The sequence below is a fragment of the Anguilla rostrata genome, chromosome 2 (genome assembly GCF_018555375.3).
Source record: "Anguilla rostrata isolate EN2019 chromosome 2, ASM1855537v3, whole genome shotgun sequence".
Taxonomy (NCBI): Eukaryota; Metazoa; Chordata; class Actinopteri; order Anguilliformes; family Anguillidae; genus Anguilla; species Anguilla rostrata.
The window spans coordinates 30,719,343-30,734,200 of record NC_057934.1 but is presented as its reverse complement, the minus strand read 5'-3'; the positions used below and the strand labels follow the sequence as shown (position 1 = coordinate 30,734,200).

Genomic DNA, 14,858 nt, shown 5'->3' with positions numbered 1-14,858 from the left:
TAAAATGCAACACAGGGAGATCTCCTGCCTGTGAAGTATCCTTGCAACCATTTCACACATGCTGGGAATCATTCAATGCATTCAAAATACTATTGAAAAAGACTATTTTCCTTGCCTTGCTCCTAGAACATAAAATCATCCTAGGTTTAAACAGATACATTTTGCAATGCCCGGTATTTCTTCCTGTTGAGAAACCATTTTCACAAAATCTTATTTCAAGCTGACTACCACATAGGCTAGGTCTCTGGGGAAACTCCCTTTTTTCCCCATCAATGGCAAAGTCAGATGGCATGGTGATCTGAGGAACAGCTCTTGAAACTATGACATCTCAGTTAAAGTTTCAATTCATATTCCTTGTTTTTTTTCCCTTTCAATTTTGACTTATTTTTAACTCTAAGAATAAGAACAATAAGAATCCGTAAGGACAAAAGACAGCGGGGCCCTCTGGGTAGTGTAGAGGTATAAGCACTCGCCTACCACCACAAAGACCCGGGTTCAACGTTCCTACGAACACAATTGGCAGTGTTCGCGGGTGGGAAGCCGGTGAGGGTATGAGTCCTGATCGTTGCATTAGCGACTCCTACTGGTTGGTCGGGGTGCCTGTTCAGTGAGGAGGGGATCTGGGGGAGATAGCGTGAACCTACGCGCGCGTTACGCTCTCCCAGTGAAATTTCTCGCTGTCAAGTGAAAAGAAGCATCTGGCGACTCCACATGAGAGGAAGAGGCATGTGGTAGTCTACACCCTCCCCAGACTGACAGAGGATAGCGAATCGACCAGGACCGTGATACACACAGGGAATTGGTATAACGACTAAACTGGGGAGAAAATGGCAAAAAAAGTGTCTAGAATGCAACCAGCACGCAAAATTAAGTATGAAATAATCAGTATAACTGCCATTGTCGTATATATGTAGCAACTAACTTCTGACAAAAAAGAAAACGTACCATCTTTAAGGAACACAATATTACTTTAAGCAATGTTGTTCACCCAGCTGATAATCTGTGGTATGATAGCATGTAATGATTATGAATACCAAATTCAATTTCCAGTAAAAGCAAAATATATGAATGGAACTTCTGACACTGCAGGGAAATTAACTGAATTGCACAACATTCAAGCACTAGAAGAGTTAGCCAAATATTAAAGCAAACAAAGTACAAAGATACACAAAGTAGCTAAACAAAGTTAAAATTTCGTTTTTTAACGTATGAGATGTCATAACTGCTACTAACGGTCACCTGGCCTCTAAACTGAAAGAACGGTTAAGCCTGGTTCAAAAAGTGATCAGCCAACAAGAATATTTATGCTTCACCTGTCATTACAGAATAAGATTTCAATTTAATAACTGTTGTTTGAGGTCTTTTTATGGCCACACTTTGGGGTGTGCTGTATGAACCCCTGAAATTAAAATTCAATTACTTATTCAATTCCTTTACTTATTTTCATTGTGTTTACTGAACAAAAAAGCTTAAAGTTCATTGCAAGTTCCTATGAGACACACACCAACTGAATTTTTTTTCAGAGAATAGCATGAGGTTCCATTTAAGTCTTAATGAGCCTGATGAATCAGAAGTGGGAGGGTGATGTAAACGGAACTGAGTGGGTCATTATCAAAAACATTATACAAGTCTGTAATAGAACCTTGCTGTCATGTCTGAGCATTGAGATAATAACAGACACGAGTGCTCGGGGCAATTAAAATGATGTAAATATGTATATACGCCAAGTTATTTATGTAAATCACTTTCGTGTACATTTTTGAGAAAATGTTTGATGTTTGCAAAGTGATGGCAACAGAGAATAAATCACATCTTATTGTCCATAGATTTTGGCCATTTCTCAATAATGGCAAAAACAGCAAGAGTTACTTGACCACAAATATTTCTTAGTTTAAGAGTTGGCCTACATCTCCAGGCAATTTATTATTATTTTTTTACATGCTGTGAAAACACTCAGCAATGGTACATGCATTTCTAAAACTTTGCCCTGAGAGGGATGTATACAATTGATAATCTACAATATACCAAGCTGTTTGATGTGAAGCCAGATCCATATTTATTGATCAGATAAATCCACAAGATAACCTACTTTAAATAGCTACTTTGAGCTGGGTATCCATACTTGATCCGCACATGCATAATGACCTGAATCATGAAGTGCGTCACATACTGAAATGTGGACTGGAATAATTCTAGAACATTAAGACCATTGTCTGTTAAACATGTGGTTAGTGGCATACCGCTCAAACAGCAGGGCAAGAAACAAAATCACCACCATTTCCACAATGTTTCTTATGGTGCCAGTGAGCCACATCATGGAAACCAAGCTGGATGAATTTCAGAATTACAAAATACAAAGTAGCAGCCATACGTTTTAACGTTCCCATCTCAGCTTCCTTTTACAATGCCATTAGGCACCCTGGAACTTAGGCAATGTCAGCTCCTTATGGCTCAACAATGTTAAAGCAATACATGCCAGGTATGAAAATCTGTGAATTTATTCACTGCAAAGGGTTTGCCAGCCACTATCCACGGTCAGAAATTGTCTCTGTTTTTCATTTTTTAAAGAATCTGACTGCAGTAAAACAGGAAGGCTTCACTCCCTTGAGAAATAACAAAAGCTTTTATTTTTCCAAATAGACAAGGGGAAAAGCCAAAAAGTCATATGATAACAATCAAAACCACTGTTTAAAACATGCAGACAGTCTTGTATGCCTTATCATAAGTAATATACAGATTTCCTGAGTTTGTTGGAAGCACTGTGTTTCACTTCATACACGCATTTTTAGTAATCTCTTACTTTGACTGCATTCCATTGCTTTAAGATGACAAGGTTTAGAGACTTATTTCATGATTCGGATGAGACATTAAACCGAGGTCCTGACTCACTGTGGTCATTAAAGATCCCATGACACTTATCGCTAAGAGTAGGAGGTTCCCCGGTGTCCTGGCTAAATCCTAGATCTGGCTCTCGCAAACTTGCCACCAAAACCATCCCCAGATTTAATTGGCTAAATAAATGTTCTCTCCCTCTCCACCTTCGCTAACGTGTGGTTTAAAGGGATCATAAGGAAATAACAAACAGACCACATTGTTTTTCATTAAAGCCTTAAATGTTTGTCTGTTCGGAAAGCAAGCTTGTTTTCTAAATCTATTGATGAGAATCAGTAAATATGTATTAAGTAACCTAAGTGTAGAGTTCAACGCCACTCATTGGGAATTCTGTTTCTCAAGTGTTTTCCTAAAAGAATGCAATGTTGAGAGTGCGATTTGCTTCAATATTCATTATTTATTTGTAGAAAAGGCAATGTCTTACAGCATGAACATTACAGAATTGTGGTGCTTTTTCAGGGTAATCCAGCAGTAGTCTGGGAGCAGTAATTAAGGACATAAATGTGTGTCCTGAAGCCTGCCCTTTCTGACATGGCTGACACACCTAAGCTACACTGAGTGGGGCACTTCATCATAATTAATAATTAAATGTTGGTCACCTCCAGTAAGATGATTGCAAATACATTCTTAACATTTCTCTCTACCTTGTTTTGGACAGCATCAAATTTTGTGAAAAAGACAGAAATCTGATGTGGTATTGTGGGTTTAATGCCTTGATAAATCACAGCTCCTGTAATCTGGACAAATGCATGGCATGCTTGCCACAACCTTACATATCTACTATTACTACAGAAAATATAAATTGCTGCACCGCAAGCAGAAAATTCTCCAGGATAGGAAAGTGTAACTAAAATGAAATACAATGAATGAACCACAGAGATTTTACATTATATTTATGCTCTGCCTAATCTTTAATTTTTTTTTTTTTTTTAATGAAACATTCTACGCACAAACTTTCTCCCATAAATTCTCAACTGGCACAGTGCTCCCTTCTCTTAGTCTTTTTTAGAGTCAGTGGTATTCACCAGCCTCATCAAAATCAAAAACATTTCTCAGCTCAGGTTAATCGTGTAAAACGACCGTCCGAGGCAGATCAAATCTCGAGACAGTTACAAACAGGCATGCTGTCATTTTAAGGTGATCTCCACTCAAGAATACAGGCAGTGCCCTGGTTTTCAGTCCAAAATATTGACTCGCCCAAAGCTTGAAGGTACAAGCTGCATTAAAGATGCGCTACTCTCTGAACAGTTAGTTTATAAACAATACCGCGTCGATTTGTTGACATATCATACTAAAGTGCCATTAACTTATGAGAATAGTCACAATTTACGTAATGCCCGCAAACATCATGCATCGGACATGCATTACGGAACATGTTAAGTTATTAGCATAGCTACGCCTACATAACATATTATGAACAATCTTAGGCTCCATTACATTTGAGAGTCAAACCAATGTGTTGGAAAATCAATACGTTATCCGTATGAATAATTTCAGGGGTGGTCATAAAAGCACTTGACAATTTCATGCATTTAGCCTATCGAGCATTGTTTTGAGTAGGTTGTATATGGCAAACTAGTGCAGAGCAAAATAAATAAATAATTATTTTAAAAAAAAAAAAAACATTAGAAATTAAAGGAAAATATGACGTATTTCCTCAACAACAAAAAACTCTACAACTCTGCATGCCCCAGAAAATAAATCTAACTTGTTATACTTAACCATCTGTTTTTGATTTTGGGCATGGTATTTTTTGTTCATGATCAGCGAAAAAGCTCGCACCGATGTAAAAAGAAAACAGGCTATATCGCAAACTATTTACTAGCTAGTATAGGCTAAGCTCTTTTCTCTAAAGAGTTTGTTAGTGTTTCAAGGCAATACATTTTGGATTCTGCTCGCTTTCTGAAACCAATGGTATTAAGTTATTAGCTAAATTCGTTCGCCGCTCATTTCCGTTAAAGAGAAAACAACAAAATAATCCATTGCATACTATCAGTAGCTAACAATTCCAGTAAGTCTCGCTATTTCTTTTTGATCTGCTGAATTCTTTCATGACCTGTGCTGTCAGTCGCTAAAAATCACCGAACACAGCGTTCACGACACAAATGTAAAGCATCCATACCAGACCCGTTAGATCAAGATTCGACTTAAAAACATTTCCGCCACATGCAAATTGACTACTTCTATATAATATTGTTATCAACTGGGACTTTGAACAGCAATAGCTACAGGAAGTCTGATCACATATAGCGTCATGTGTGCGCACAGGCTATAAGATCACTTTAAAATATGGATGACAAATTCACTTACCACTCGCACTTTGAGACAATGTGGAAACTGACGTCTGGCCCATTTCTTGCTCTGTCTCTGAATCATACGGTCACTAATGCTCTTTTACGACAAGGTCTTCGCGATCGCGTTCTCCGAGGGTTCATTTCACCGTCTGAATTTGGGGTACCAGTAGTTTGATGGTGCTTTCAAACTTAGCAGGCACTCCCAAGAACGGCGTTGCCTCTGCTTCTCTGTACAGCAGCCGAATGCCCGTCATTCTTCTTTGCGGATTACTCCCCTTCGAAGGTCACGGGGTGGGAGTCCCTAGATACTCTGGGCCAGCTTTCGTAGGGGATATCAAAACGCCCACGAGCTTCCTCTAAACGGCCATTAAATCCTTCTCACGAACCCCCGCGTGCTTTTAAAAAAAGTTTGTTATCCAGTTTTAAATTTCAGTTGACACATCACTGTACTCAGTTCGTTAGGCTGAGTGTTGATAAATTTGCTAAATAATTTCAACATAGGTTGAGCTGGCTTTCGCGGTAATAGATCATATTCATTAACAATTGAAACTAATCTTTCAGTTTACTAGTCGGCCGCTAAAAATAACGACCATTTGTGCTAGTTGATGGATATTTTAAAATATGTATGATGGCTGCATGGCGTTTTTGTACAGAATTTTTGCTTATTTTTACAGATGACCATTATGATCTGAGAAGCATCCTTGGGATGTGGAAAGGCGCAATATAATTAAAAAGCACGCTAATAATATGAGTAGCCTAGGCTAATACAAGGCTTGTGGTAGTCTAATACTGCAGTAATATGGTAGTGCTTATTGTTTTACATGATATGTAGCCCAGTGGTGTTGCAGTTCTCTGTTCAGTCTCAGAAATGACTAAACTATGTGTCATTAAAAATGAAACAGAAAGTTAACTGCAATTAGATCTAACTAGTATACAGTACAAGCCTTGTGTGTTTTCCCTGTTACTGTGGACATTGTGATCAAATACCAGAAATACCAACTTCTAATTGTGATCCTTTTTATTTGTTGTATCAATTCCTGTGATCTGGAAGCTCTGGATTTACATTATTTAAATGGCAAAAAATAAATAAATACAATTTCAAAAAATGTATTAGCATATAGCATCTACTAAAACATCTGTCACAATATGAATTGCCCTACAACCCCTAGAAAACCAAGTTTTGAGTGACAGTAGTAAGGAAAATATTCCCGGAAAATCAATATACTAAATTTCCATATCAATCAACAATTAAAATGAAAAGATTTAATAAAACAAAAACAGATATTGATTTTCAACAGGTTGCAAAATAAATCACATAATTCACAACCCTGTCCACATAAAACAAAGTACTGTAAAAAGGTTTATTGGTCTGTAATTTGCAACAAAAAAGGATATTGCAATGCACTTACAAGAAAATATAATTCATTGTTTCATATGGAAAGTTATAGCTATACACACACAAGGAGATGCATGCAAAAAACAAATATGCGTACACTAAATTTGCTGACTTCTCATCAAACTCAGTTACAACTCCCAGTAAGTACTATTACTGCATACTCTATGCATCGCAAATACATGCACATAACACACACACACACACACACACACATTGAGCTCCATAATGTTTGGGAGAAAGACATTTTTTCTTGATTCGATTCGGTACTCCACAATTTTAGATTTGTAATCAAACTATTCCCATGTGGGTAGAGTGCACATTCTCTGCTTTTATTTAAATATATTTTTATACCTCTTTGGTTTCATCATGTGAAAATTACTTTTCTTTTTATCCTTAATGTTTGGGACTTATGTGATGCAAATGAAAATCAGGTTTAGTACTTTGTCGCATATCCTTTGCATGCAATGGCTGCTACAAGTCTATAACCCATAGACATCATCATCTGCTGTGTATCTTCTCTGGTGACGCTCTGCCAGACCTGTACTGCAACCATCTTCAACTCCTGCTGGTTTTGGGGGCTAGCTGCCTTAGGTTTTCTCTTCAGCATATGAAACACATGTTCAATTGAATTCAGATCGGGAATTGACTTAGTCAGTCAATAATTTTCCTGCTTTTGGCTTTAAAAACTCCTTTGTTACTTTAGAGGTATGTTTGGGATCATTGTCTGGCTGTAGGATGAAGCACAATCCAATGAGTTTGGAGGCATTTGTTTGAGCATGAGCAGATAACATGCTTCTGTATACTTCAGAATCCATTCTGTGAGCAAATATCTGTGGCAGCCATACATGCCCAAACCATAACACCCCCCATCACCATGTTTCACAGATGAGGGGGGTGTTTTGGATCTTTAGCATTTCCTTTTGGCCTCTACACTTTGCTCTTGCTATCACTGATACTAGTGAATCTTGGTGGTGCATTCCAACCGCTTATTTTTCATACATCCTTGCTTCATTTCCTTGTCTCCTTTCCTTTGGCCTTTGGAAGGTCAAAAGTGTCAAAAAATGTGTGAAAATGACATCTGGAATTATGCGTTGTCAGTGTGGGTGCATTCCATATTTTATTCATCCTTTGTGTCTGAGGTCCTTGTCTGACCCGGAAATCAATTGAGTTGCAGCATCTTTGAGGACATTCTAACCCGTTAAATGCTCCTTCAAGGAGGTTGAAGGCACCCAAGGAATTCATGTAAACACAAGTGCATCCTTTGGGGAAGTTTTTTTTTGGAACCTGTGACATATAAGGATCGACCTGTGTATTCACCTCTCCCCATCTCCCACGTTTGTATTTGACAGATGCTTGAAAGGGCAAGGACTTTCCAATTGCCTTATAGACATTTCCTCATTTCCTCCATCCCCATGTCCTTTCCTTGCATCCTCTGATGGGTGGAACTAGGAGCAAGGAAAACAAGCAAGGAGATAAAATAAGCAAATTGAATGAGCCAGCTTTCACAACGTGTGATTCCAGACATCAATTTGTGTATTTTCCACCATTTTGGCCTGCCATGCTAGGAAAGGAGACAAGGAAAGGAGAAAAAATAATGCACCCTAGTGGTTTGCATCTTGCAGTATAGTCTCCGTGGTTATGTTTGTGAAGCCTTCTGCAGACAATACTTACTGACACATCCACGCCTGCCTCCTGAAGAGTGTTTCTGATCTGTCGGAGAGGTGTTTGGGGTTTTTTCTTTTTTATGGTGATTTCTTCGGTCATCAATTGTAGAGGTCTTCCTTAGCCTACCAGGCCCTTTTTGCGATTACTGAGCTAACCAGTGCTCTCTTTCTTCTTAATGATGTTCCAAACAGTTGATTTTACCAAGCCTAAGGTTTGGCCTACGTCTCTGGCTGTTTTTTCTTATTTCTCAGCCTCACAATGGCTTCCTTGACTTTCATTAGCACAACCCTAGTCCTCATGTTGACAAACACTTATAACAGACTCCAAAGGCAACCAAAAGCCTAGAATCAAGACTAGATACTGAAAGCTCTCTTAGGCCCTGTTCAGACCTCGCATTAAAATGCGTCTTGAGTGATCCGATCACAAGTGGACAGCTCTAACTACAGGTGTGAACGCACCCAGGACGCATTGAGATCTGATCACTCAGACCATATTTGGAGGTGGTCTGGGACGCATATGGCCACATTCTTTTAGCAGTGTGTACACGAATGCATCCTGGGCCACACTGAAGGACCGCCTCTGAACTGACGCTATCTGCCAAAGCGGAAGTACATACTCATTCGTGCACCAACGGAGTCATATTAAAGTGTGAAACAACAAGAAGCCACACTGAATAATGAAATAAACGAGACAAAGTTTAGGAAATGATACCTTGTCATTCTACAGACAATATCTACAGACTAAATATTGAATAAATATACAACCTTACCATTGGTTTTACGCATAGAGATGTCCTTTTTGAGTCTGAGTGGTCATATATTGTCTTGGACAATCCGTTTGTGAAATATACAGGCATTTGTGATGCCTGGGACCCTTCCAAAATAGCTGTGTGTATTACCACACCTATTGTTTGTCGCCCTTTTTAGTACAGTCAGGCTTGATTGACAATTCATTAATTCAGTAGGTGAGAGTATAAGCTTTCTAACGATGTATAACATGTCTAATTTTGCTTTTGGAATAGCGTTTTATCGCTTATCTTATATAGAATATCTCTTATATTTTAAAAAGAATCTCAAGACTTACCTTTTTAGCATTGCTTTTAGTTAGGACATCCTTATTCTTTTGTAATCATTTTAATCTTCTTAAATCATTTTATTAAATTTTTTTAATCTTATCTTTTATGAACTTTTATGTATCACCTGATTTAAGTTCTTTATTTTCATTTTTGTGTTCAGCACATTTGCAAATTTGTATGAAATGTGCTCTATAAATAAAGGCTGATTGATTGATTGATTGATTGATTGATTGAATATATTCAGGGTTTTATTTAATACATATTAACTACTTTGGATTTTATATTTTGATGCGTTTGTACAGCTTTCATTTTCAAGGACCCTGTGGCGACATTGCTTGTACTGGACTATGAACATGATTGCCTCCATATAATTTTCTTTGGAAGGAATCCCTCACAAATAAGCAATAAAACAAGGGTGCTCATGAGGTATATAGTCCAAGGACAAATCCTGAAAGAAATGGCTGACACATTCACATGTACCTCACATGCTGGGTCATAGCCAATTAAACCAAAATGTCCTCAGATCTATTCACGCAGACACAATATTCAGGTGTCCTTCAATGTACAAAGAGAGTCAATAAAAATTAGTTATATAAATGAACAAGAGTGGCTCACTTTTCTAATAAAGAAATCATATTATACTATTCCTCTTATATAAACATAGATATACACATGTATGTCTGTGTATACCATCTTCATTTTGCAGGCAGTTTCATAGAGTAGAACATATGCAGCATACATCATAAACCATTTAACACACCCATTGAACAGATCTGTTTATAACAACCACTATTGTCATGAAGTGTATTTTGTGGCTGCTCCAGCCTTTTCTCTAGTTTTCTAGAGTATGCCACCCATGACTGTGAGGATGCATAGCTTCAGAGACCCCCACCGTTCGGATGCATGGGTGGAGCCCCTCCCGGAAGGGCCGCCCCCTCCTTCTCCTGTGAGCAAGGAAACCAAGCCAGCTCCGGTGACTCAACACATTGTTCTGCAGTGGGTTCAGCTTCGCACTAAGATTCCCCCCTCCCCATTCAGTTAAGACCAGTGCTTTGCCCACAAAAGAACCACAATAGGACCTAACTGTTATTTTTACCTGGGGCCAAAATGCCACCCCCCCCCCCCCCCCCCATCTCTGTTACTGTTACAGTGACAGCAGATCAATTCACTCCAGGCTTTTTCCTTTTTGTAAAAACATTTTCCATAGTTTTCCTTTTTCATTTCCGATTTGGAATGCAAAGGTCCATCCCATTGTCACACTGTCCTCCATCAGATCAGATGCCCGTAGACTAGCGCACGATGGCCTCCCAAGGTTGTGCTTCCACTCACCATTTCTTTTCACTCTGCACGTACTCAGCTTTGCTGCAGTGTTATTGTACTGGAGGAGAGCATTACATGTGCTGCCAACGGAAGACCAATACTTCAGCCCCCAAATGCACATCACACTTCATATCTTCTGAATAATTATAAATTCAATCACTCATTAGTTTTGGAGATGAAGAAGGCTGGGTGTCAAGTTGACTGATGTGTTGCCTTTGTGTGGGTGGGAAATGTTTACCACTGCTGTTGTGTTGTGTTTTTTTCTTCCTTTTTGGCAGGTACTAAGCATCAGGCTGTTTCAGTTATTTAAGCTTAATGCAATTGCACTCTAAATACTGGAAGCAGTTACAAATGACTAAAATCCATTTAGAAACAATTGGATAGAAAGCCACACTAAAGTGAATTATTGATCTATGTTAAATTCGGTCAGAAGATAATTAGTGACCAGTATTCATTTAGAGTTGCAGTGCCCAAATTAAGTTCCAGAAACTACTGGTGGGTTCTGTTCTTTCCCTAGACATTTACATGAGTCTAATGAAACACTGCACCGGTTAGATATTAGAGAACTTGTTACAGCATACCTGTGGCTGTTTGAACGTATCATCTGTGCTGTGCAAAAACCTTGTTTCAGAAAAATATTATTCTCAGGAAAAAAATTATGCTCTTTCAAAAGCATTAGTCACATTCCAGAGCATTCAGTCACATGGGGTTTTACCAGTTTTATTAGTTGCTCAGTTGTGACTTCAGAGACATTTACAATGTGTGTAAAAAAAGAAAAAACCTTCAGCAAGGTTTTTGCATAACAGAAGCGATGGTAAAAAAAATTTGAATTCCATGACTGATTATTCTAAGAAGGGTGGGTCACAGAAAATGTATGGGATCATTAAGCCGGTTGAGGGCTTGTAAAGTTTGGGAACCGCTGCTTTGCAGTTTTGACCTCTAGATCTTAGAATGCAGCTGATGCCTCTCAAGTGTGTAGGATAATCTGTGGGGCATTTCATTCTGACATCAAGCTGTGTGCCATTCTGGTGTTCTGCACTCTGTCTGCAACACCATGCTAGCTAAAGATAATCTCACACCACTCAAACTACAAACACACCAAAATATACGCCAACTGAAACATATGTATGTCTATACAGAGCCAAGCACACACTGAACACATTGACAAAATACATTACCAACATGGTAGAAGTCAAACACACACACACACCTAAATGATACTTTTAACACCTCCAAGTTTAAAGCACTGCTCCACCTAAACAGTCCAGAAGTAGCATGCCAATCAACTGATAGCACTAACTAACTAGTTACAGGATGTTCATGACCACAATGCCTGGACACTCTCCTGAACAGGCAGTCAGTATAAAACTATCAGGCAGCTTTTCAACAAAAAAAAAATCATATTCAGGCACATTACACCAATTTTTTTTTACTTCCTCCTGAGGGTTTTGTTTTATTTTTATTTAACTGCATTAATGCCATACATACAGTGCAGTCTGAGATTATTTGGGCAGTGACACATTGTTTTGGATCTATACACATTAGAGATTTGGTTCGGTTTTGGCCTTGTATTCCAAATTGTATTAGAAATGAAAGAATGAATATGAGGCTAAACTGCAAGCTCAGTTTTAAGGGTATTTACAGTATATCCACATCCAATGATCCACATAGGAATTACTGTCCTTTTTAATACATACACCCCAATTTTAGGTTGTTTAGCAATTAAATGTTTTAACAACTCCAGTACCTGAGAGTGAAAAAGCAGTTTCTAAAAACTACTTGTATCAATTGCCAAATTTTTATAAATGTTTCCAATGTCCAAAAAGGCAAAGGTCCATAAAGTTCCAAGACAACAATTGGTTGAAATTTATGGAACATGTCAAATGAAATAAGCAAACACAGGTTTCCTGAAGTAAACTGTTGATTGCACAGACTTATGACAATAAATGTAAGTATGGGAACAGTAGAGTGAAATTAGTTATTTTTGCTATAAACTTTAGATTAATACCAATAATAATAATATGATTGAGCATACAAAAGATGAATATAAGACAAAAGAACAGACAATAAGCTTTTTATTTCATGGTATTTACATGTCTATATATTTTTGCCATTTGTTTTTGAGTCTTTCCATTTTCAACTGACTGTCAAGCTGATTGTACTTTTGTCTCATATTCATTCTTTGTTAAATCTTAAACCGAAATGCCTTAAGTATAGCAAAAACAAATTTCACTCTACCGTTCCTGCACTTTTGGAGGGCACTGTATGCACACATAATAAGATATATTCACTAAAGCCTGCATGGCAGGCAATGGAATCCTCACTACAACCTAATTATCCTTCTTTGAGAACAGATGTGCATGCTGCACATTACATGACACACAGTACAAAGGCATATTTTGTTTTCAAAATGGGTACATTGAACAAATTGGTTGATAAATAAAGACAATCCAGTGGTTTGGAGAGAATGGGAGTGCCATCAGCACAAAGATAGCAATGACAAGAACTGGCCAATGATGAGGAAGACTGCCACCTACTGGTAAATCTGCAGTCACGCTTGTGGTCAATTCTGTAGTGACATTGATGGTCAGGGTTGTTTTTCAGCTCAAATGAATTCAACAGTTTTCCCCTTTTAAAAGTAACATTCTGTAAAATAAATAATTCAAATATGATATCTATTACAATGTGGTGATAAGCAGTGTGGTGCATAAATACTAGTAAAACTGGATTGCATGGACCCCTTCACTACACATTAAATATCATGCAGATAATGCCTAAAACATGCTTTTCTGATGAATCAGTGTGTGATTTTCAGCGAGATATTCCTCATAAGGAAAGCAGTACAATGTACAAATCTTTTGCTTCTCACTCAGAAGCCACAAGAGATGTTTGCCCTAGTTCCCATCATAGGGTCTTTAGACAGGGAGCAGTTTTGAGAAAACAATATTGACAATCTGCAAGAAAGAACAGATTAATGGGCTGCTTCACTTTCTTGGGTTTACTGCTATTAATTCCATTTTAGTGTATGTTTTCAATTGTCCCAGATGGCTTGTTTGTTGATCAGGATCTCCCGCCCCCTCAAATCCACCCCCCACATAAAATAGATGAATCAGCACTCCACAGAGGCCACCTTGCTCATTAACTGTCTTATTAACCATTTTAACTACATTATTGGAGACACTCACTAGATGTTCCAAGTGCCTGTCACATGCAGATTCAGATGCATCTTAAGCCATCTGAGATGACAGATCTTGTCTTAGAAACCATTCAGTAGTGTTCAATAATAAAGATAGTCAGGAAAGCAAGTAAAGCCAGGCGTCGGTCAAGAAGAGTGGCTTGGACTATTGCCCACTCCGGCAAAAGATGATTCAAGTTGAATTCACAGTTCATTTCCTTTAAATCTCGGAGAAGCCAAAATGTATAAAAAGTGCTGCAATTTCTACACAGTGAAACCAATATATCGTTAAATAAAAGCTGAGAATGTGCACTTTAAGCTCATTGAATTGTTTGATTACAAATTAAAAATTGCAAAGTACAGAGACAAATCGAGAAAAATATGTCTTTGTCCCAAACATTATGGAACTCACTGTATGTATTAGGGCTGTCAAAAAATATTCGAAGTTCGAAAACTATTCGAAAATCTTTCTTTTTTAAAAGTTCGAACCTAAATTTGAGCATTCGAATATTAGTTTTGGATCCCGCGTATTGTAATTAACATGCAGGCTTTAATTTCATGCGGCGAATCATGTTCATGCACGCAAAGATAACATGCAGGCTTTAATTTCATGCGGCGAATCATGTTCATGCACGCAAAGTTCATTTCCTGTGCTAATTTACTCTCTATCAAACCAAAACGTTTACCTGGACTCAGGCAAGTGATCTTTTGTTTTCCTTCCCAATAAAGCTCGGTATATTCAGCTCATATGACCACTACGTTACGGGTCACTAGCCTCGCGAACCTAGTCTCTTTTTTCACTTGTTCAACAGATTGGTCAGCTAACATTTAGGCTAAATAATGTTCCCATGGCAGGCTATGTTTCCTTTCTTTTCTGAAGATTTTGATAAAATTGGATGATGAAAGAAGTTAAACAAACTAAACAGAGTAAGTAATTTATGTTGTTTTAGGCTACAGGTATTATCCGTTTGAATAGTTTTTGTTAAGGAACAATTTCAACATGACTGGATTTGACCGTGGAAACGGTGGTCGCTCTACTTC

General features: G+C 38.0%; 1 protein-coding gene across 6 annotated transcripts in view; it reads right to left on the bottom strand.

The window, feature by feature from the left end:
* Positions 1 to 14,858, bottom strand: part of phactr2 (phosphatase and actin regulator 2) — a 91,668-nt gene that overhangs the window by 40,684 nt on the left and 36,126 nt on the right. The window contains exon 1 of one of the 6 annotated variants that reach the window (XM_064321536.1): positions 5,203 to 5,518. The exons of the other annotated variants lie outside the window; for them this stretch is intronic. Within the exon in view, the coding sequence (XP_064177606.1) occupies positions 5,203 to 5,245 (43 nt within the window). The 5' untranslated portion in view covers positions 5,246 to 5,518. Of the gene's footprint in view, positions 1 to 5,202; positions 5,519 to 14,858 lie in introns of those variants that run through there. 6 annotated transcript variants of the gene reach the window in all.